We start from the raw sequence: 25,050 nt of genomic DNA on the forward strand, positions 1-25,050 counted from the left end.
TTTTCGCGTTCAGCGATTTCTTTCGGGAAACAATAATGGATAGAACAGCTCTGTTTAAAGCAACTGTGAAAACTGTTCGAACCAAAAATAAGGCTCAAGGTGTCAACGAATCACCTAGAGACATTTTGAACTCAAACAAACGGAGGAGTGAGTTTGGAACAAAGGCGAAAGAAGTGGTAAGATGGTCAGCTATGCGGTAGCTATGAAAGGTTCGATGTCATGTCAGCAGAATTACAGTCATGTACAGTGTATGTGGGAATAGTGGGTAAGGAGGGCAACTGAAAGGAATAGAAAGTGCGTTATTCCGAGCTTGTGTAACATTTAAACTAGTGGGAATAGGAAAAGGAACGGTTTCAAGTTCGGATTACCTTGGTAAACTTTACAATTAAGAGTCATTTTGTTGAGTAACTTTGTCCAAGACTAATGATGATTATGAAGTAAGATCGTCCGATTGAGAATAGGGTCAAGGCAAAATTCTTTCCGTGGGGGTAGGGTGGGGGGGGGGGGGGCTGGGGATGGATATTTTCTGCAAGTCACTACTTGCACAATCCCATAGTACACCTCTTTTACCCCCCAAGACTTTTGCATAACCATTGTTTGCAATTTCTCCTGGGACATGAAAATGTCCCAAGAGACGTCGAAAACAATGGCTATGCAGATTTTTGGGGGTAAAAGAGGTGTATTATGGGATTTGTGCAAGTAGTGAATATACAACATAACAAAAAGTGTTCTTTCTTTGTAAAATTACTGTTTTGTTCAACAGCTTATCAACATCACTAAACTGAGGGACTTTTTGTTGGAACATCAAAGAGACTACATTAGTCCATTCAGGTTATTTAACATTTTTATATAATTATTATTTAGCTGACAGAGTGTATTTTTGTTTTGCTTTTTTTACTTTGACTTCCTCCAAAAGAAAGAACAGATAATATATAGATTTAGACAAGCCTAATGCACCAGTCAATTGAAACACTACACCCCAGGTCCCAGGGAAGGGTGGGCAATTTGACATAGACCCTGGTCAAAAAGCATCAAGATCCCTGCCCCCTGAGGCAGAGTTGAGATCAAATGCCCCTATACTTGGGGTAAGAAATTTAAAACAATCCAACGTTTACTATGGAAAGAAATTTCAAATGTTCTACTTTGGGTTTGTGAAGTTTGCATTTTAGTTACTGGTACAATGCTAATTTAACACATTTTTTGTTCAACTGTTAATAAGGGCAAAGCACCAGTATTTCATTATTGTTCAAGACCTTCTGATTACAAGACCGTCTGCAACGTTCAAAGTGAAATTAACATTACCCTGCATATCACACATACGGTACTAAATTTTCCTGGTTTAAGTCAAGTTTAAAGGATAGAAAATCGAGATTCAATACCCTCTTTAAGGCCCATGCAAGCTATAAAGGTCCCTTTAAAATTGCTTTGTTTAACTTGAAAACGACTGTATTCAAGCGTGTAGTACAGTTTTAATAAACCGTATCTTTTTCGTTTTGTGAGGCCGTATCTAAGGAATATCTAAGGATCACAATACCAAAAAAACCCTACCCAGTCGGGCGGCACATACCTACCGGTATATAGTGTATATAAGAGAGTACTCCCCCCACTCCTACCCCAGGAGGGGGGGGAAGCTCTAGCCCTTAAGCCTGGTTTTCATTAGTGACGCAAGCACAAGCATAAGCTTATGCTAGTGAAAACGAATGTTGAAATATTAATGCATTAAATAACAACCATGGCATGTGTCATTTTGTTCAAATGCTCAGATGTGGAGAATCTGGAAGGAGTGCTTTAATTGGCCAGACGGAGCAACTATTTGATATTAACAACTCAAAAGTTATCGTGTTCTTTCGTTGACAGAGTTTTTCTCGAGGAACGAATGCAACGACTCTAGAAAAATCCTTTATTTGTTTTTGGTTTTTACGCCTGTTTCCAAAATGCTTGCATAATTTGGGTGTATGTCGTGGCCTGTGGTTTCGGCATGCTGTTTTACCACAGAGCCGATATTCCCACATTTCTTAACCTTTATTTCATGCTTTCATTTAAAATACAAGCCTGAATGAATGTTATAATTTTGGTTAATCTCAGCCTCAGCGTTCTTATAAAAAAAGGTTCTTATCTACAAATTATTATAATTATACTTCTGCATAAAATACAAAATTAATCGTCATTAGTGTGTACAGTTTACAGTGACAGCATACGTATAAAAAAAAAGTACTTATCTACAAAAAAAAAGATTGTATACTGTTTATGGAAATAATTGTGCTTCTGCATGAAATACAAAATTACATGTAACCGTCATTTGTGTGTACAGCAGTAAACAAACAAGCTTGCAAACAAATTAACCAACAATTTTAATCAACAGCTAAAACTGAAATTACATGCGCAGTAATCTCTTTCACAACCTTTTCTGTTTGACTGACAATCTTTACTCCCTCTCTCTTCAGTTCAGAACAACAGCAAAATCTTTACTACCGGTAATTAAAAAATCAACCTGAAGCGTAGGAAATTCGCTTACTTGACTGCAATTTCACAGTCAAATGAAGCAGCTTACAACTGGAAATCCATTTCACACAAAAAGCCTAATAAATGTGACTGTTGAAATAATATGTCAGGATTGCAAACGTTTTCAGGCCTATGTTTTTTAGCTAGTTTTACAAAATATGTGAGGCAGCGATGCATATAATTTATTAAGAAGGAAAACATTACCTGACTGTTGTAAATAAGTGTTTTGTCTCTCGCTCAATTTCTCTGAGCTTTACGTTGATTTTCATTGATATTTTCTCTTCTTCTCATTCCTCGGCTTCTCGCGAGGATTTCTTCACTTAAATTTCTCAAATTTCGTCGCCTCTTCTCTCTCTTTCTTTCCTGTGCTTTATCCCCTTGGTTGTCACTAATTGCTATATGATTTCCTGCCAGAAACATTCGGGTTGCCAAATACATTACTGCATGGCAATTTCCTGCCAAGGAAAATTGCCCAAACACTCCCATCCCCAGAAGCTGTCCTGCCTCCCTACCTCCACCCCGACAGTCTGTACAGGCGTACGTGAAGTCATAACCAAAATTTCTTGCATGGATATATTTCCCAAAAAATCTTACTCTTCGCGTGCCTGAGCTCTGCTGTTACTGTGATAAGTGAAAGATATTAAGAAGTTTTTCTCTTAAAATAAGTAAAACCCTTCTTAACCATTTAAGCCAGTATGGGTAATTTCCTTTTATGTCCCTCTCCATCCCTGCCCCAACTCCACTATCAAGTGATTGCCTGTGGAAACACCTAGATGTCCACGTTTTATTGCAGTTACTACAGATAGTTTGCATTCACAGTACATGTATCTCAGATTTTTAAGCTTGCAGTTTGCCTTCTCACGGCTTCGCAGAACTTCCAGCTACAAAGGCTAATGATAATATCGCTGTATATTGAATTTTTTTCCTTCTTAGCCATTTAAACTTGGAGGTGTCCAGCATGACAGACAGTGAACGAGATCAAATAGATCAAGATGCAGAAACATACATGAGAACTTGTTCAGTAGCTATAAATTCTCTCAAAGGTGAAGGTATGGATTGTAATGAGCTTTTTTGCTGGTCCCTGTCAAAAGGGCAGGTACAAAACACAGGTGACAGGTCACAGGTCAAAATTGTTTAACCAGTAAAGAAACAACCCTAAACCGTTTACAAAAGTGGCTGGCTCGGGGTAATGTCTCTAAAAAAGGCTTATGGTGTATGAGGCCACCTAAGCAGAAACAGCCATACATGTAAGTCAAAAGGAATTTGTCGAGTGCTGACACACGTACAATGTAGATTAAGATGTACAGTAGATTTAGGTGTACAGTAGATTTAGATGTACAGTAGATGAAATGCCGTGCTTCATGCAAAGGTCTATTTGCTCTTATTATAATTCATATCATCCTTTCTAATCATGATTATAACCTATCATTTCTACATGGAACGTACCTGTCTTTTTCTTTGTTGTTAAAGTGTACTGTGTAGAACTTTATAAAAATGTGCAAAATAAATGAACATTTAAAAATGGTATTCGTTTGACAGTACATTTATGAATGTTGTCATTCTTAACAGCTTTGCAGCAGAAGAGAAGTGATCAAGTGATGACTCACAGGGAGGCTGTTTTGGGAATGTTGGGACTGTATTTGAAAGGTGAAATTCCTTCTCTTTTAAAGTGGTACTACGACCAAAAAAAATTTTTGTTTTTCCTTTGGATTTCAAAACTATGTTAACTAAACACTAACTCACCCAAGTTTTAAGTTCTGATTTTAAAAAGACACCTGTTTATTTTAGCTGGAATTTTCTTATTTATTGGTCCGCCATTACTAACTTTAAAATCTTGAGAGAGCTGGGTTGAGGAGGAAATGACGTCAAACACTCACTAGTTTAAGAATGCAATACGTGTGTACACGACCTAATTAATATGCAGCACGGGAGTTTCGGGCTTTCAGACTTTTCAACCCATGTTTTGCATAAAAAAAAATTACATAATAAATTGTGTTTACACGCTGAAATTTTAAGCTAGTGAGTAAATGACGTCATTGTCTCTAGATCCAACCCTCTGAGGTCCAATCGGCCAGTTTTGAATGTGAGTAATGGCGGACCATGAAATCCAAAACTTACACTCAAAATAAACAGCCTTTGGATAAAACTCAAAGCTCAAAATTTTGCCAGTTAGGTGTTAAGCGAACACGCTTTCAAAATCTGAAGAAAAAAAAGGAAATGATTTTTTGATCATAGTACCACTTTAAGATTCGTCAGAATAACTAGGTTCATGGAATCTAATGAGGCAACATTTTAAGCAACCTTGTACCTGTAAGTGGTTTCAAGGGCCTCTAAGTGGAAGGATTCAAAATGATGACTCAAAATGATTGTTGGACATTTTTTGTTGTTGCAAAAATTACTGGTAATTGGGTGTAGGTTGCAGCCCTTTTATTGTCACAAAGAACTGCACCATTAGCTGATTGTGTTGTTGACAACATGATTTTTTTTCGATTAGTGGTCTGCAAATTGTACAGTGAACAGAGAGCCATCAGGGTCAAGAGAGCAGTGGACAAGAAGCGCATGTAAGGGAGCCTACATGTGTAAAGAGGAAATCTCTTTTTTTTTAAAACTAGGTTACAGTGCAACACGCCTTACCGTGGCCACCCAACAAACTTTTACATTATTTTGACAATAAGGTGTAAATACGTCAACTCAACAACCCATGCAACGGTGTTCAACTTACACGTACAACCGATATTTTTATGTCCGAAAAGCAGATCTTGACAAGTGTTGTTGAAATCCAAAAAGAAGATTAGGGGTAAACCACACATTTTTTAAAGATAATTAATCAGCAATATTTGTAAAAAGCTTTATAATGCCCCATTTTGGTCACGCGGACGAGTTTGAAACCCAATCAAACGCTACTCGTTGATTCACTATAAAATTAATCAATAATTTCAAACTTGTTTTGAAATTAATTAATTTAAAAAGCAAGTACAAAATGGCTCTTAATTATAATCTACAATTTTACAAATCACGGCTGAAACAGTCATGACTGAGACACACAACTTAATTTAATTTCCATGGACATTTAATGTTACATTGCAACCCTCCAAGTTGTTATGCTCTTAGGGGATCCTAATATGTTCTTTGCACTCTCTATTCTGACACGGCAATGAGTGCTTGTTCACAGCTCTTGCATGCTTCTGAGCAACAATGAGGTGTACAAAAAATATTTGACTTGAAAAAAAGTGATTGAAAAATGTTATAATTTCTTTTGTTGGAGAAGTAATGAAAAAAATTTGTGCATTGTGCTTCACTGGATTTCCAAAGGCATGAAAACATTTAAACCACTCGGCCTGCGGCCTCGTAGTTTCAAGTGTTTTCTTGCGTTTGGAAATCCAAGCACTCACACTCGTTTTTGAAATATTACCTGAAAAGTACATGGTTACCCCCTATTTTTTTTTTTTGGATACCAAGAGCACTTGCTAAATTCTCCTTTCTTCACATAGTTTTAAACTGTGCAAAAATATCAAGGCCTGCATTAGAAAACACCACTCATAGGAAACCCGAGTATCTCAAGATGCGCAGAACATATGTGCAATAACAATAGTTGGTACCGTCCTTGATGTCCACTATTTTTTTGTACAATCCTTTAGGAAATCTTCATGTATAATGCAGGTCTTGATGAAGAAAATGTTTGTTTTGTGTTTCCTTAATAAATTTATTAATAATAAATAAATATGCCTTTCTTGTAGGCCACCATGTCTAAACCTGTCTGTTTTTTTTTATTACAGCTCTAGACTTCAACCTGATCAAAACAGGGTAAAGAACCAAGCAGCATTGGATTCTTCCTTAGTAAATTTGACAGACGATGTGTCGAAAAATGCGAACAAGCAGATAAATCCAGGGCTGGATTTGGCTCTACCCACAAGTGAAGATGATGAACTGACGCCCGAAGAAGTACAGATGGTCTGTACGACAACAAAGTTAATATGATTGTTAATATGTGATGTGGATTTTTAGCAGACTATTAAGTACTTTCTTCCTTGGTCTCATACTTTTATGGCAGCTTATTTTTTTGTTTTGCACATTGTTCTGGATCTCATGTTTGTAAATGATTTGAACATGGTTGTTAAAAAGTTTGCAGGAGGATGTGGCGATATTTGAAACACAGGTAGTGAAAGGGGATTTAAGGGGAAATACTACATGGGAGTGCAAATGTGTACTTTATTTATGTGTCTAGCCTTCTAGAACAGGAGCACTAATTGGGGACACTGTAAACTGAAATCAACAAATTAGCACAAAGTCATCTTTCACAAGTTTGCGCTTCCACTTTCAACAGCCATGTTTACTGTGACAATTGGCTGACCAATTGGATGGAAATCAACCAGTCGCAAGGTTGCATATCACTAACCTGAACATTCTACTTGAATGGTTGAGGGCACTGAAGTTGAAGTTGAAACAACTCCAGGGCCCTTAAGTTATTGAAATGAAAAAAAAGAAAAGGTTTGAAATAAAAGGTAATTAATGATTAATTTTGTCTTGAGGGATTTGTCATTTCTTGATGATATCATGAAGGTTTCTTTTCCCATGCAGTTTGAAATGGAAAACAAAAGGCTCTTCACAGAGATGAACAGTTTAGTGGATGAAGTGAGGTACTCATTTCGAAAAGGTTGTTGTAATAAATTTCTTATCTAGTTCTCTGTCATAAGTGAGAGGTGCGGTGGCCTCATGGTTAAAGTGCTCGACTCCGGATCGAGTGGTCCAGGTTCGGGTCCTGACTGGGGACACTGTGTTGTGTTCTTGGGCAAGACATTTTACTCTCACGATGCCTCTCTCCACCCAGGTGTATAGATGGGTACCGGCGAAATGCTGGGGGTAACCCTGCGATGGACTAGCATTCCATCCAGGGGGGAGTAGAAATACTGCTAGTCGCTTCATGCTACAGTAACCGGAGATAAGCGCCGGCCTGATGGGCCTTCTGGCTCTTAAGCAGTGACTTTACTTTTTCTCTGGCATAAGAACTGAAGGAAAATAATGTTGACTCTGGTAGCATGAGATCCACTCATTTTGAAAGAGAAATAGACAAAAAAGAGCGTAGAAAAATTTGGCTGGTCTTTCCTTTTAGTAATAATATAAATATTAGTATGTTACATGTACTCAATAAACCGCCAAGTCGTCGTACTGCGATTTTCATAATTCTGCGGAATCTTGTCTTCAAGCTGCGTTTTGGCTTCCATCAAACAAACTTCCGACGCCAAGCCGAGAGTTGACCCGAAACCATGGATGGTACATTCGTACACCGATGAAAAGCGATGGAATCTGTACGAATCCTTGTACTGAAGAAAGGGTGCTTACCATTTTGCCAAAAAATCCGGAAACTTCGGTTTGAGGTCAAATGGAAAGGCAATTTTCCGGAAAATCTTTTCGGAATTTGTGGACAACCTCCAGAGGTAGTCCTGTTTTTCCGTTCGGAATGGAATTCGGGAAATGCCCTTACCATTTGCGAGAATCGTTTGGTTTCCAGGCCCTTTCTCACAAGTATGGATGCGGGATGGAATGAGTAAATCTTACGGGCCATTCTCATCCGGTTGGTCATTAAATTCGCAAAATCGCTTACCTTTTATATGCAACGATCATTCCATCCGGATTATATGGTTATATGGTTATAAGCATCCAAAAACTCCAATTCACTTTTCGGGAGGCGGAGTCGATCTGTTCGGAAATTTGATCGATGGAAGACAAAACGCAGTTTGGTGGTGGGATTCCGCTGAATTATGAAAATCGCGGTATTGGTTAAAGAATACATGTTTATGTCAAAGACAAAATTTCAAGCTTGAAAACGCAGATTCTCATAAGGGCCTTCACTACCTCTTCTTCTATTCGAGCCGTCATGCCTGAAACCCTGTGCTAACCCTGAGGAACAAGTGCCGTGGCGAGAGCGCTCATCCGCCCCGGGGTGGGGATGCTCGGCGGAACTTTTGAATTAAACCCCTAAAGGAGACCAATCTGGGCCTTGCCTGGATTTTTTTACCCCAAAAGGAGACCATATTTAAAACATTAAGTAGAGAATTTTATATTTCTTCGCGTGAAACCCTAAACAAGACCTTTACGGCCACATATGGGCTACATATGATGGTATTTTCCCCAGAACACCCTAAGTGAGACCAAAATCCGAAATTTGCACCACTAAGTGAGACGACGAGCATCCCCACCCCTTGAAAACCCATACCCCCCCCCTTCCCCCAACTCACCTTCAAAGATTTAGTTCCGGGTCTTGGCGTCATATAGGTTGAGTCCAATTTGGCATGATATTTAACAATTTGGTGAAGAATTTGCTCGAAGTGTACAGATTATCCTTTTACATTATGATATTGCCCAAGTGACTTAAATTTCTGAAACGTAGTAAATGTCTTTTTTCTGTTTTAGACAGATAGAGGGAAAAGTGGTAGAGATATCTCAGCTGCAAGAAGTATTTTCTGAAAAAGTCTTACATCAGGTTAGGAAGAACACTTTTAGAAAAGTGATTATAATAAAGAATCCGAGTTTTGACACTGCCAGAAAACCCTGTTCTTTCGCCTTATCTAAAGGAATCCAGCTGGCCCCCAGCCTGTGGATTCCGGATCCCGAATAGTGGATCCCGGATCCCGGGTCGACCACCCACGGGTTCCGCCAGAAATAGAGCCTGGATTCCGTCGACATCTATGGATTCTGGATTCCATAGAATGGATTCCACGCTCTGAATTCCGGATTCCTTCACATCAGGCGAGTTGTTTCTACGTATTAATATATTTTTTTCCTGATATCCTATGGTTGTTTCACCTGAGTTCGAAGAAAAACTGACATTCACGTACCAAACCTACTTCAAGCTTTGACGATGTTGAAGAGTTCGAGAACAACAATGAAAAAAAGTACGAGAGAAAGCAAAGGTTCCGTACAATAGTTTACCTCAAAAGGACGTGAAGTGACCAGAGCTTCGCTTAACCGTAGAACGAGTGTACCCTACGATATTTTCCTCTCTACTACCCACAATGGTTGCGTTCTCATTAGGGAGTTTACACTAGTGTTAAAATCAAGTTCTATTGTTCAGTGTTCCCCGAGGGGTACACCAGAGAGTTGACACTTGAGTAGTGAAGAACAGGAAAGCCTAGTTCTTTTTCAATCGTTCTTCAAAGATATTCTAAGTGAATTATATCACTTTTAGTAAAATCGTACAATTTTTATTGTGTAAATTCTAGGAGCTTGTGTAAATAATATTAAGTATATTGTAAATCCTTAATCAAAATTCATTGAACTGCTTCCATTACTGTATTTTAAGATCACCAATTAATATAATTTTAGATATTGTTGTAACTTACGTAATAGTCTTCTTAATTGTTACGGCTCACTGGAAGACCACTTGAAGTGAAAGTGACCCCTTGATGAAATAAAGATAGTAGTAGTAGTAGTGGTGGTAGTAGTAGTAGTAGTAGTAGTAGTAGTAGTAGTAGTAGTAGTAGCAGTAGCAGTAGCAGTAGCAGTAGCAGTAGCGGTGGCGGTGGCGGTGGCGGTGGCGGTGGTAGTGGTAGTGGTAGTGGTAGTGGTAGTGGTAGTGTCAACAATAGTGTTACATTGTGTTTCTCTCAAGTGTGACCGCAACCAGTGTTTAATTCCTCAACAGTTGCAGTACATTTTTCATGCTGAAATGCTCCTAAAATGATTAAATTTGTAGGCGGTTTCTTAGCTCTCGCCGTATTCCTTCCTACACCTTACTTCTTACTTTCACCAACCCATAATGCCGTAGGTTTTGATGGGTTCTCTGCCTAGAAATAATAGGGACCTTAAGATCTAGGACGGCAACCTCAGCGAGGACGCCACCAGACAATACACATTAATGAGCAAAACAATGGCTCTGCACGTGCGCTTTAAAATTTGTACCCTTATTTCCCATTCTCCGCCAATCTGCAACGTGAAATGACCAAATCTCAAGTTGAAGACGCGAGCGCACAAGGGCAAATCTTTGATTTTCTTTCTTACTTTCAACACTGTACCTCCCAATTCAGTTCCTGGATAGTTTTGATAGTTTGTGAAAGTTGAACAAACTGGAATAATCACAAAACACTTTAAGAAACATAAACTAGCAATATTAAATGGCGTTTTTCGCGGCCGTCGTCGTCTTAGATCTTAAGGTCCCTAATGGGTGTTTAGAGCGCTAAGCCATGGCATAGTCACAAGAGTAAACTAATAGACCTTATTCACGATGGCCGCCATGTTGGATTTGCTATTATCATGCAAATTAGCCACACACTTCTGAGGGGGCAAACAACACAAGTACGAGAGGTTATAACGAACATCTTAGCCACACAGATGATTTGTTTCACATTCACTGAATGTTTATCACCTAAGTAGTAAAACAGAATACAAGTTACTTCGGTGGTTTTTTAGTGAAAAATGGGCAGGTAACGAAGTAGTAAGTCAAAATATCAAAGGCAATCAAAAGATATAAAATTATTACAAAAGGTACGTAATTCTAAATTCTAAAATGCACTTTTAGCAAAGTTACTTCAATATTTCGACGAGCCGATTTTCCGCAATTTGCCTTTTTTCCAATGTTTGCCCCCCAGCATAACACATGGCTAATTTGCATGGCAATTTGAAAACCAACATGGCGGCTATCGTGAATAAGGCCTATTACAATAGTTGTGGTATGCTTGCAGGTCAACCGTGGCAGCCAGGTGATCCGGTGACGTAATTTGAAGGACTGGGAAGAAAAATTTTAACGCTGTATCCCACAATCGCGCGCGGCCTTACGTGTTGTTTCCAAACTGCCTGCAGTATTTCCATCGCCAAAACTCAACAGATCATTCCGTGTCTAACACATTTCATGTTACTGAATGAACATTCAAGTAGATCCGACGAGCTCTAACCTCGCCTCTGCCATGTTGAATTCGAAAATAAGGCCGCGCGCGGTTGTGGGATACAGCGTTAAAATTTTTTTCCCCAGTCCTCCGAATTACGTCACCAGATCACCTGGATTTTGTACCTCTCATTGCTTTAACCTTTTGGTTTCTGTTGTTCTTGCATGCTTCAGTCAGCCCAGATTGATAAAATACATGAAACAGCAATTGGTACAACGGAAAACGTTCAAGGAGGAAATGAACAAATTAGGGAGGTAAGGGAGCAACACACCTATGACTGAATTGTTCACACTTGTGGCGTCGATTCAGCAGCCTTCGCCGAGAAATGATGGCTAACTCGTATTGGCAAGCTCAAGGTGATGCGTCTGAACGACGCAGCGACACGTTAGTAAGCTGGCAACAAATAAGACGCCCCTATTTTCGCAAACTTTTTGTGTTGGCAAATTCGCGTTAGAGGTGTGAGCGTGTCTTGTTCTAGCCTGCGTAGCTGGCGGTTTTTTTTTGGAGCGCGGCGAGATTTCGAGCGACGCAAGAAGGCTGGGGAAAGGAACAACCTTTCCCCGGGCGAAAACCGCTCGAGTTCTCTTGCGAACCGCCAGCTACGCAGTCTTGTTCTAGTCTTGTTCATATTCTGAATCAATCAAAATTGGCGCTCTGATCACGTGATTTGCAAAACACGGAACTTTGACCGAGATACTCTGACTGTTCCTGTATCACTGGTTTTATTATTTCCAAAAGGTCATCGACGAGTCTTATTCAGCCGCAAGAAAAATAATTAACAACTATTCACCAAATTGAAGGTGGCTAGCGGTGGATATTTACCGAGCCGCGAAGCGCGAAGTACATAGGGAGCTTAAGCACGCGCGTTTTTGAGACGCGGACGGCTACCGGAATAGAATATTTCGCGTGCCAGGACAGTGGTGTCTCCCAGATTTTTATACTAATCATCTCTAATGGAGACTGAAAGATACCGACCAGTGTAAATGTGGATTAAAGGGAAACGGCTCACTTCCGGTTGCTGTCCACGTCTCAAAAACGTGCGTGCTTAAGCTTCCTAATATCCACTACTAGCCACCGAAATGAAGGTGAATAGTTGTTTTAGTATATACTAAAAACACTGAGATAAGTTGCTCGGAAGTGAATAGCAAAGGATATTCGGAGTTTGAGCTCTTGCACAAGCCGTGTATTGTTCGCGCCAAGGAAGGGATTTCTGGCAAAGTATCATTCAGTCGACAAATTTCTATTTTTCGATCGCTTTCAGTTTTTTCCTCCAGCGGAGAATATGAAAGGGGCGTAGAGACAGTGGTCGAGCCTCTTGAATTCATAGCCTCGAATCCTGTTTGCAACAGTCGAATTTTTGACTGAGAATGTGTCACCCCATTATCATACTTCTTGCATTCACCATCACCTTTCATACACTTGCGACAATAAAACGTTCGAACAGTTTCAGGCTTTGCCTCGTATAAAAGGCCTACACATTAACGGATTACTGTACACGTAGCCCCAACATATGAGGTGTTAACAGTTAGGGGCACTCGGATCTTTGCCGAGTATCTTTGGGGCACCATTTATCAATACGCCTCTTTGTTCGAAAGAAAATTAGGAACTCTGAAGCCGCAATTTTTTGTGTGAACCATCGCACTACAGACACCAGTGGCGATGTTATCATGACGAGAGTTTGACGTGTGACCGCACGAGTTGATTGGACGTTCGTTTGTGTCGTGAAAGCCGCTCACGTGTACATACGATGTCCGTTGATTAATGTCAGTAATTCCTTTAGCCAATGAAATTGGATGGAGCCAGTGAAACGAGCCAATAATAACGCAAGCAAACACGTGCATCCAGCGTAAGCGTGTGAGCAACAACTGTTGATTGGACGAGAATGTGGCGTGACATTTCAGTTGAAACCAATCACTGAGCGTCCCAACCTAAGACAGCCCGAAAGTACTTTACGCAGTCGGAACAGCAGTCCTTAACGGTTCGTTGTAAACAAAATGATTTTGTCTCTCGACAAAAGATCAAAATGTTTGATTTTACTGTATCTGGTTGCTTGCCTGTTAGCTACAGATATCGAACAACGTTTCAAAATACAGAAAAGTTTTGTGCTTTTAGGACAAGCAGTAGCCTGCCTGGGCCGTGTCACGTTAAAGTGCTACTGTGACCAAAAATCAATTTTTCTTTTCCTTTGGATTTCAAAACTATGTTAACTAAAGACCAAAATGGCCCAAGTTTTAAGCCTTGATTAAAAAGGCACCTGATTATTTTCACTGGAATTTTCATACTTATTGACCCGCCATTATACTAACTTTACAATCTTGAGAGAGCTGGATCGAGAAGAAAATAACGTCAAAGACTCACTAGTTTAAGGACCTCTTCACATGGCTCGCTTACCGGGCTGAAATCTGTTTCTATGGCGACTTTAAGCCCTGTCTCCGAGATGAAAAATGGCGACGCGACCATTCAGACGTGAAACCTAACGAACAAGGCTGGCTAGAATTTCTCGATTTTCTTTGTTTAAGCAATTTCAAAAACGTTAACTATCAAATGAAGCTTTATCATCGAATGTCTGTTCTATATCGAAAATGCATTGTATTATTTTTCTCCCAGTAACCGGGCTGAAGTCTTCATGTGGCAAAATTTCCAGCCCGCTTACCGAGATCCCGGTTGGAAAAACCGAGGTCTCGGCAACCGAGCCAACCCGCCCTCTCATATGAACACATCGATATTTTACAAAGGATTTAGAGGCGAGGCGAGATCTCGGAAACGGGGCCCCAATAATGCAATTCGTGTGTTCGCGGCTGAACGGGAGTTTCAGGCTTTTAGACTTTCAAACTAGTGTTTCTTACATATAACAGAAACCCATAAGGGTTGAAACGTGTAACGGCCCCTTGAGTGCTGGGAAACAAGCTTCTGAATATTCAATTTGCTAAGTACCATATTTGGAACAACAAGAGCGAGGGGTTTCCAAATATGGTACTTAGCACTGAAACATTCAACCAATCAGTTCGCACTGAATATTCGGAAGCTGTGAACGCGCGTTACACGTTTCAACCCTTATGGGTTTCTGATAATAATCTGCAGTTTAAGCTAATAAGTAAATGACGTCACTTTTCCCTAGATCCAACCCTCTGGTGTCCAATCGTGCAGTCAGTTTTGTACTTGAATAATGTCGGACCGTGAAACCTAAAACTTAAACTCAAAATAAATAGCCTTTGGATAAAAATCAAAGCTCAAAATTTTGCCAGTCAGGTGTTGAGCAAACACACTTGAAATAACCAGGTGATTTTTTGATGACAGCAGTACTTTAACGCGATAGTAAATCTCTCTAATGATTTTCTTTCAAACCAGGCTATCAAGAATAATGCTAGTTTCAGAGTGTGGATCCTGTTCTTTCTTGTAATGTGCTCGCTGTCTTTGCTGTTTCTGGATTGGTACAGCTGATGGAGAGAGATTGAACATTTCAACAGTTGGACTCGTCGATCGGTTGTTTATCATTTACATGCGGACATCTGTGATTTTTCGGCTTGATCAGATGGTATGAAAAAACTCGCGCCTTCCATAAGGTAAATTCGCTCACGCCTACTGGGAGAGTCAGGAGCTTACGTGTGGAACAAGTATTTACAGTTGAGAATCAGGATGTGGTTGGTAAATACAAAATAACCGGTTATATCACGGATAATAGCGTTCTTATTTAGCAGGACTGCGATATTGTGAAAATTAATATTTTATCTTGGTGTTGTGGCTATAAAATTGGAAACTGACTGCCCCTTACTTTTAATTTAAAATATTTCTTAAACTGAAGTAAACAAAAGGACGAGTGAACTCACAAATATATTTATTAACATACCAAAATATTCAAAAACACTCTTTACGGTGAATGAAAGTATAAATTTGTGATGATAGTTTTCGACTGGGTAAAATCGGTAGCGCTGTCAAAAACTAAGGGTGCGTTCCACTGACCCTATTTCGGAATAAGAATACGAGGAGTGATGATTTAAAACGGTACGTCTGGCGTTTTGAAGTAACAAGGATAATAAAGATATGTTTAGAATAGCATTTTAGCAGGTGTTTGACAAGTTTATGTGAATCTCCGTAAAAACGAACGATTTCTAACTTCTATTCCATGTATTCATATTCCGGAATATGGTCAATCAAACGCACCCTAAGGGATTGGCGCGAGCGGGAAAACCTCTCTTAGTCACCCCAATCCCTTGACCGCGCGTCACCCAAAGAAAATCTCTCACTTACTTATCGAAATCCTGTTCACAAGCCTTTGGGGACCGCGGGATGTTGAAATAAAATATTTTCCGTTGATTAAGTGAATCGATCTCTAATAGCAAAACTATCAAACCGTTTTTATGTCGAAGTTTCGCTTTCTTATGCGTCACGCATTGAAGTTTCGTTATGCTAGAAAAAAAAGCAGTTCTTTGGATGAACGAGGCATGATGTGTTCGCCCTGACGTAATGCAAAAGAGTTTGTGACGTAAGATCGGGAGAATGGACCATTTCCTCTAACTGGGTGTTATGGGTGAAACGATTAATAATTTTGCTAACTTAAAACGTTCCTTATAGACCTTTTTCCTAATAGCGGCCAAATATAACATTGAAGTTTTTTTTTTTTTTTTTTTGCTAATAAGCCGCTTTCTTGCCTCGCTACAATGCGCAAAATTCAAAAGAATATGTAAACCAAATTGGGAATAGTAGGTCTAATTAGTATCAATACACAAGAAAAATAAATTCAGTGGTCGCCATTTATGAAAGTGGTCAATGCAGCCAACACGATCTCTCCCTCAAATGAAGGATTATCCTTCATTGTCAGTTTGCTCCAAACAAAGTATTATCCTCCATTTAGATTACTCTGTCCCACGACTTGTGGTAGCAAATAAAAAGTGAAAAAGTAAAAGTAGCCACTAGACAGGATTTAAAGCCGAAGCATTAACTCTGAAGGAACTGTTTTAACCCCTTCACTTAACCACTAGACTACCACATCGCTAACTACGAGGATGTCACTTCTTTAAACACCTGCAAAGAAGCAAGCTTACACAGTGAAAAATGTCGTTTACCAAACTTCAAGAGAAAGCTAACCATTTTAAAGTCAAGCGTTTAGACTTAACCATTATTCAGCAATGATTTCATGTATGTAATAATTAGTTTTGGTAAATAATGGGCACACTTACCAGTCAGTTGATCTTTAGTGGTTAAGTGGTTGATTAATCAAACGTTCCCATGTTCGAGACCTGCGAGTCCAGACATTCGGGTTCGGTTAAAAAAAAAAATTATATATATATTTATTAAAAACTGGATCATTGGATAATGCAATTCGAGAGTTTTGATTGGCTAAGCCATCATGGGTTATGAGCAATTATACCATGATCTACAAACACGGCAAGCATATGCGTGATTTTTTGGGCCTTTTTATTTTTATTGTAGTCTAGTTTTCTATATTTTGGGGGCGTTTTTAATAAAACAATTATTCCACTCGCGCTTGTTGGATATGAGATGATTATAGCCAACTCGGCGCTACGCGCTTCGTTGGCTATCTATCATCTCATATCCAACGCGCGCCCATGGAATAATTGGTAAATATTTCCCATGATCCCTATCAAGCTGTCAGTATCCAAAATGAACGATTGTACTTCATTCGGAGCAAAGTGACAATTAAGAATAATCCTTCAGTTGAGGGAGAGACTTGGTTGATGCAGCACACAATAAACGAAACGCCCGGGTAAAAATGGTAAATTAGCATCAACCTCGTTCCTAGGGTCCCTTCTCTCGCTCTCGGGGACTGAAAGAGGAGACACTGGGCACGGTGTTGAATGTATCTTAGCAATAATTAAAATGAAGAAAAAATAAAGCAAATTTTGGCAGGTATAGAGCAGTACTTACGTTTGATACTGTACACAGTAACAGAGACTGATAAAAAAGAGGTGCTGGCAAAATTGTGAACAGGAATACTCCAAATATTTTTCGTGTTTTACTAGTAATTAATAAAAAATGATTGATGGGTTTCCACTTCGCTTGATATGTAAGCTAGGGATTTTCCTGTGCGCCCTCCAAAAAGTAGTCGATTCCAAACAGTTACTTTTTCTAAAGCAGTAAAATTGTTCCTGTGACTTAAAAAGATACGTTATTAGGCTACGCTCCCACAAATATGTCAGTGGAAAAGCACCCAAGCCACTTATCGGTAGGTGATAGGAGCGCCCTTTAACTGATAAACGAGTCTCTACAATGATTTGTGTTTTCGTTTGTGCATGTCTTAGCCGTTTGAAACTCTTTTACATGTATCACAAAGTTAACTGGCCTTCACGGCCTAAGCATGTTTTTTCTTCTTAAGCAATCTTTTCAAGTAATTTACAACTGCTTGTTGGGTAAACGACTGATATGTGGCTCTGTACACGAGCATTAGACATGCCACGATGAGCAAACATATTTCTATTTAAAATTTACAGCACAGCATCATTTGAAAAGTTTATTTTTGAACTTGATTTATCGTCCGAATATTGGGGGTCTCAATGACTTCCCCAATAACGGCAAATTATTGAGTTTTTTTTTTACGGTTTTCCTGGTTGAGTTCTTCTTTTTACGGTTACCATAAAGCTGGATTTTAGTAGTATTAGCACGTTCGTGCAGAACAAAATTTCGCCCAGGGCGTTTCCATTACAAACGGCCCTCGGAATTGGAAGAGAAAAACAAAATTCTGAGGAAGCTCCAAGCACCAACATCCACTCGAATGAAACATCGCCAATCTTTGCGTTATTACCCAGGGATACTGCTTTTTTACATCTCAAATAGCGAGTGAGGCTCAAGGGAGCTCTTGACAAAGCTCATGTAAAATTCGTTGCGCCATTTGAAACTCTACAAGGGCCCAGCCGTGGCAACCAGATTGCAGAAATGGCGCCATTAGGTCCTCAGTGAACTTCAACTGTGGCCACATGGCCGCGACCTCCCAGGGATCCAGCTGAAGCATCATCAGGATGAGCAGCGGCAAGAGATCCTCCGCATTCACCGCCGCTGCAAAAGTATCTTTCCCACTGCGCATGCGCAGCTCTTGTACAGCATTTGTGATCTTTCGAAGGGAAGAAGTCAAACATTTCAACTTACCTAATGGACTGGTAACCTTTAAAATGTCCCTCATGTTCTGCAGCGCCGGACCAAAGTGGTCCTCAAACGTTTCTCCCTCCACTCTCTCTCCATTCTGAAGAATAGTTTTGTTGCTAATCTCGCCGTAGCTTTTAGAAAGCGTTCTCGTTAAAGACGGGTTTTCAAATGACGTCTCCGCTTCTTGCTCAGAAGGATTGTTGGCTGTGTCCCAATGATCGATGATCTCCCCCAAGGTTAGATGCCTTTCTCCAGCAGGTGCACTGGAACTAAGCAAAGCACCAGATGTGACGTTATTGTTCGTTGGATGTCCTGTGTTAAGTTTATCCTGTGGTCGTTCACCATTTTCCGCGGCAACGGTTTGCGAGCGATGCCGAATCGCATCTATGCAAAGGCTACGGAATAAATCTACATCATGAGGAATTTCTTCTGCTTCTTTGCCAAGTTCGTCGAACTCGTTAAGCATGTCGTAGGAACCGCTGAGACCACCATCTGGGACATCAAAAGAATCCAGCGTGCCATCCAAGTATGCTTGTGAAAATGGACGCCGAGACTCCAAATTGACAGATGTCCGGCACGACTGTTGTTCAAATAACTCAAGCCACCATTCATCCTTCATCTGCAAATTCAACAACTTAATCGGCAGTCTTTTGAGCTTTTGAACATCTCTCTGCAAGTTGTCGACGTGCTCGTGGTGAGCAAGCTCATAAACACAAGCCAAAAAGCTGTGTTCTTTGTCATAGAAGCACTGTTCATAACAAAGTCTTAGTTTATTTTTGAACTGCACGTCGTTGTTGTTGAAGAAATCAGAAAGAAATTCTGTTGCAGTGTTTAACTCCCTGAAGATCTCGCTTTGCAGTATTTCCAACTGGCGTCTGTGATTGTCCTCGACAAAGTCCTCGAGGCCGTAGGCGGCCTCGTAATTTCGGGGACTTGAAAATGAGGGGCACCTCCCTGGAGGCGTGCAGACAGGAGTGTAGTCGGAAGGGGATCCGTATCTGCCAAAGCCAATCAACTCCCTACAGAACATGTTTATTGACCAGCAAAATTGTTTGAAGTGATTCCCAATAGGGTGCTCCTCGTTGCTAACCAAAGTAGCGATTCTTTCACCTAATTTCTGCCATTCAGGTTTCCATACTCCTTGTAAGACTGACGGGATGGAAAAAGGAAAATCACATTAATATGACTAGAAGTGAGAAAGAGGGGAAGTTACTGCTCCAGATCTCCAGTACCCTGCCTAGTGATGGCGCGCGAGGCAAACTCTGGCGGTAGAGCCGTCATATCTCGCTGGAAACAAACTCGCTCAGGTAGCTGCATCTGTATCTGTAGGTAAGGTTCAATCTTCTGCACGAGTCAGTTTGATGGGTCAAGGGGCCCGGTTCTGGGAACATTATTCCCCCCCCCCCCCCCCCCCCTCACTAGAGCGTTTAGGCACTACGAGAGAAACTTGAAACTAGACAAGTTTCAAGAAATCACTTTCTTGTTAAATCTTGTTAAAAGCGGATTAATGATTATCTTCACGAGGAAAAAAGGAAAGGAACTTCATCATTTAGTGTCTAGTCGTTCTAGCCCTGGAGCTTTAATTGGGGACACTGCAAACTGAAGTCAACAATTAACGCAAATCAAGTCAAATGTCAGTTTTTTTAAGAAACCCACAATTGAGCTTTCGCATGAACATATTTCAGCAATCGGTATTGCTATCTTCCTTGAAACATATTACGACGTTAACTTAAAAGAACTGGGTAGTTTGGGAAACATAAATTGTGAATGCACTGTTCACGATACAACTGAGATTACAGGGATATTCGCGGAGCCCCTTATCAACATCTGCGAAATTTCCTTGCAGTAATCCTGTACCTATTCCAGATCATTGCTTTTTTCATTGGTTCCTGTGACCTGTAGCCTTGAATGGACGACGAAATGACGCTCCATGGCTATATTCAATTGAACCATACTTAATGCATGGAGATGGTTATGAAACTTTTTGTTTCACGTTTTTGTCTGTATTTTTGGCCTTGACGGTGCACAAAACATACCTTTTTTTCGAGAAGATAACCAATCAAATCTTTCGATTAAAATATGCGCAGCTAATTTGCGAACCCGTGCAAAGCGAAAACAAAAGGTTTTTGCGCTGTCACGGTCAATTCACCATCGATTGCGGCAACATTGTTCTCGCCTCTGAAGGTTTTAAGGTTTCATGAACAGTCCGTCGATTAACTATGATTGAACATACAACAACTTTATCCTGTTAATTTAGAACTATCGTTTTAACTTAGTACACCACCAGACAAATCCTTTTTGTTCTTGCTCGTCTCAAGCCTATATTACCGAGAATTAGTGTTTTTCTAACAAGTGGGAAGTAATATATCGACGAGTGCGAGTGTTTCGAACCCCCTAAAAATGAAACACAAAGCACGAGTTTCTGGTATGGCTTCTCAAACATGGTTGTGCATTTTTTATTTCTCCTTCCTTTGCTAATTCTGATGTAAAAATTGTTGTTAACAGGTATCAAAAACGCTGCTCTTTAGTTTAATTTCTTTTGTTTTCATGTACAATCTCGGACAAAACCTGTTGAGTCAAAGCGACATTTTTGGTACTCCAACAACTTATCCAAACGTTCCGCTTAAAAGCCGCCCTTTCCCCTCCCCCCCCCCCCCCCCCATCTCAATGTTGCAATATCTTGGTCGGAAATATACTGTAAAACATACGACAATATTCAGCAACATTGACTGAGGGGGGAGGGGACTGGGATCGGGAGGGGGGTAAGTAGGGGTGTGTAAAAATGAAGGTGAATTTGTGTCACTGTCTCAACAGTTTTGTCTACGATCGCATAACGTAAAGAAATGGCATTAGTTCTGCGGTTTTTCAAACCGGGGCAACAAATTTTGGACAGTTCAGTAAGTGTGACACGAGAAATAATTTTGTAAGGAAAACTTCATTAGTGAGGTCACAAAAGGACAGAATTGTGTGTCCTTACACTGCAAGTATGGTTTTCCCGAGAGTAATTGGGGCGAAAACACGGACTTACGCAATGTTTAAGTATGCAAAGGATGTGTGGCAAAACAACATAGCTTTCTATCTGTACCTAAGCAAGTCCACCCATATGGTCTCCCTGGGTAGGGACGTAATGCAGGTCCGCCCATATGGTTTCCCAGGGTAGGTACATCATGTCAGTCCACAAATATGGTCTCCTAAGATAAGTACGTCATGTAAGTCCACCCATATGGACTCCCTAGGTAGGTACGTCATGTAAGTCCACACATATGGTTTCCCTAGGTAGGTACGTCATGTAAGTCTACCCATATGGTCTCCCTAGGTAGGTACGTCATGTTAGTCCACACATATGGTCTCCCTAGGTAGATCCGTCATGTTAGTCCACCCATATGGTCTCCCTTGGTCTTAATAGAATGGACAGAGGGAAGGCTTCACAAGTATGCAGCGGCGGGAGAGTCGTAAAAATTATTATTGTTGCTATAAGCTTTGGAAAAGGAGTTATCCAATGCACTCAGTATGAAAAAAAATGAATGGTGAGTTCTTTGCTTCTTTTGTGGAGAACTACTTTGACGACGTGTATGCTGGCCAGAACGGGAACAATTCGGTTATGGATTCAGGGTTGAGACCCAAGTTAAAATTGTGTCTGTGAACAAAATATGTTGGAACGCAGGGGTGCTCAGCTATTACAGATACTAGCCAGCACCCAGAAGCCTGGACATTAATCCTATAGAAAATTTATTTCACTTAGTGAAGTTGAAACTTCACAGAGAAGCGATTAACTTCAGTATCATCAAAGAAACATACGAGGAATTTTCCACCCGTGTAATTAGAACACTGACGACATTTCCAATAGACACAATCCATATCTACCAGACTTAATGGATAGATTATTTCCGAGAAAAAGGCAACAGAACAAAGTATTAGAAATTATATATCTTCAACACTTTCGATTTAAGGTGTAAAACTCACCCTTTGTGAAGTCTGAGAAACGCACTTATATATAAATGGAATTCTGTAACTCAATTATCATATATTTACTCAAAAACAGGATCATCGTAAATGTCATGAACAAGGAAGAAAATTTTACTTAAAATTGATATTCTGTGATGTTTCTGATCAAATTGTAATTTCATATGGATTTCTTGAAGATTTCCTAGTTATTTACACGAATAACAGCGAGTTTCAACAAAGTTACAACGGTTAACAGCGGTTAACACAACATCTTTAAGGAGAGGACTCTTTCAATTGCTTGTTAACACAAGCAATGCCCGTTAACCGTTAAAAACTCTTGTTAACCGTTGCTATATTTCTACAGCTCCTTTCTAATGACATGTTAATCGACTCCATAGACGTTAAATAAAGTCGCTGGAAGACTTAAGACACCGAGGAAGTTCCTTATGTCACTCCCTTGGGATTTACTTTCCATCTACAGGTCACCATGTCACTTTCACCATCATCAATTTGTCCATTTTTAACAAACATTATGGGGCCTTTACCAGTGAAAAATATTGGTCTCTCTCTATCTATAGAAATGTCCTGTGCAAAGTGTGTTTTCGATGCCGGTAAATGAACAACATGCCCCTCAAGCATTAATAAAAGATCGCGCCAAGAAATAACAATTGGTGACTACCGGAAGTTATTCAAAATATACACTAACATCCTCAACTCTCTATGGGATTTTGCTCAAGACACAATTCCAATACTCAAAAAATGTATCTTTTAAAATAATTACTCGTTTTTCGGTTTTAGAAACAGAACGTGTTACAGACAATCTCGGACAAAACCTGTTGAGACAAAGCGTCGACATTTTCCGTACTCCAACAACTTATCCAAACGTTCCGCTTAAAAGCCGCCCCAAACTCAATGTTGCCTTATCTTGGTCGGAAATATACTACGACAATATTCAGCAACATTGATTGAGGGGGGAGGGGACTGGGAAGGCGTAGTAAGTAGGGGTGTGTAAAAATGAAGGTGAATTTGTGTCACTGTCTCAACAGTTTTGTCCGAGATTATAGGTTTTCATAGACCAATTCGGCTAACTAAATGTTGTACCCAATTCAAATCTTTCAGGGTTAAGATTCTTTGTGTGCTGAATTTGCATGTGGCAGAATCTAACATTCACATTTAAATGATATGGAAATACTTGGAACAAAACGTTTTATTCACAGATTTGAATTGGGTACAACATTGAACATTGGATTTCAAAAGACACGCACGTGACGAATTTATCCATTTTTGATAGGCTTTTGAGCTCATGAATTCTTAATGAGTTTGAAAAGACTGATTATCAAACGTTGGCTCTTGATCAGGAGAACAACGAGAAGAGAACTCACAAACTCAACCTGTATACATTTATGACACCAAGTTCGGGAATCGAACGCAGGGCTTATAGTGGCTAAAGGCAAGTGCTCTCTCCACTTCTCCAACCATGCTCCGTGAAGAGAGAACTGAATAGTCCAGAAAAATATAGCTTAACATTGTCCCTTTAATATTACTAGATTGCGAATGGCGAGATGCACATGCAACTGAATTGTTCCTTACCATCTGTAGCACGCGATCCCAAAGCATTGGCATCGTTGGCATCGGTGGAGCCTTTTTCAATTAACTCCTTTGTGGCAGAATCCAACATTTCTCTGACACTTAGTGCACAATTCTGAAAGATATGTACAACAAGACAATAGAAATTCCTTTGTAAACTCCTTGAATTCTTTCAGGAATTTTCAAGCAAATGTCAGTTCAAGACGTAGGTGAAACGATTCTGTCATAACAGTAAATTCATTGGGTCAACTTCCTGCGATATGACCTTCACGCATGTGAACTTAGGCCCGTTTCAAACGTCGAACTTTACAGTACATGTGCCGAATCTAATGCAAATGAGAAAAATCTATTGTTTTCTCTCATTTGCATTGGATTCGGCACATGTAAAGTTTGGCATTTGAAACGGGCCTTATTCTGTTTACGTCTGTTTTTACTCCAATCCCTGCAGTCAAACCCTGAAGGGCGAGAGTAGTACTTCGACGGGAGACCGCTTGGGAATATCTCGTGTTGTATTTCTTTATTTTTCATGTAGGCAGTGTGGCCCAGTGGTTAAGGCGCTTGCCTTGAGATCCGGAGATCCCGGGTTCACGACCCGCTCTGACCACTCGTTGAATTTGATCATGGTAGTCCCTTGTTCAACTTCCCAGCTACATTTGTAAATAGCCAAGTGGTTTGCTTCCGGCCAGTCGGGATGCTTAACAGTTGTTGTTGTTTCTGTTCTGTCGTTTTGTTGTGTTTCATTGGCCCTAAAAAGCCCCTATGGGAAGCGGTGAATTAAGTATGTATAAGTATAAGTATGTTCTGGTCGCTTGGACGGACTCAATGACTCATGTTCAATTCATGTTTCTCCGGGCTCTAGTTGTTCATAGGGCGAAGATCTTTTTCTGCTTAGGTGGCCTCATACCCGGGGGGGGGGGGGTACTGCCATATATGGGCTATATAGGTATGTGCCGCTGTGAAGGGTATGGTTTTCAAGCAGTTTACTCTAGCATAGGGTATATAAATCAGAGCGTTTGGGTCTAGAATAGGGTATCATTTT

At 40.1% G+C, this 25,050-nt stretch overlaps 2 protein-coding genes across 7 annotated transcripts in view; one reads left to right on the plus strand and one right to left on the minus strand.

The window, feature by feature from the left end:
- Positions 1 to 3: 3 nt before the first annotated feature.
- On the plus strand, positions 4 to 17,250 carry LOC138006657 (syntaxin-18-like). Of its 3 annotated transcripts, none has more exons than XM_068853124.1 (10): positions 4 to 176; positions 764 to 831; positions 3,436 to 3,551; positions 4,072 to 4,149; positions 4,997 to 5,063; positions 6,279 to 6,453; positions 7,081 to 7,139; positions 8,914 to 8,983; positions 11,555 to 11,635; positions 14,730 to 17,250. In XM_068853124.1, the coding sequence occupies exons 1-10, from the start codon at positions 36 to 38 to the stop codon at positions 14,820 to 14,822; spliced, it is 948 nt and encodes a 315-aa protein (XP_068709225.1). In that variant the 5' UTR covers positions 4 to 35; the 3' UTR covers positions 14,823 to 17,250. The 3 variants fall into 3 exon arrangements, with proteins under 3 accessions (XP_068709225.1, XP_068709226.1, XP_068709227.1); XM_068853125.1 differs by having other exon boundaries at positions 3,436 to 3,545; XM_068853126.1 differs by lacking the exon at positions 8,914 to 8,983.
- Positions 17,251 to 17,398: 148 nt separating this feature from the next.
- Positions 17,399 to 25,050, minus strand: part of LOC138006639 (uncharacterized) — a 21,232-nt gene continuing 13,580 nt past the window's right edge. For all 4 annotated transcript variants that reach the window (XM_068853095.1, XM_068853096.1, XM_068853099.1 and 1 more), the window contains 2 exons: positions 24,015 to 24,126; positions 17,399 to 19,628 (listed from right to left, as the gene is read on the minus strand). In XM_068853095.1, the coding sequence (XP_068709196.1) occupies positions 18,184 to 19,628; positions 24,015 to 24,126 (1,557 nt within the window). In that variant the 3' untranslated portion in view covers positions 17,399 to 18,183. The remainder of the gene's footprint in view (positions 19,629 to 24,014; positions 24,127 to 25,050) is intronic.

The sequence above is a fragment of the Montipora foliosa genome, chromosome 6, assembly GCF_036669935.1.
Source record: "Montipora foliosa isolate CH-2021 chromosome 6, ASM3666993v2, whole genome shotgun sequence".
In the NCBI taxonomy this organism is placed as follows: Eukaryota; Metazoa; Cnidaria; class Anthozoa; order Scleractinia; family Acroporidae; genus Montipora; species Montipora foliosa.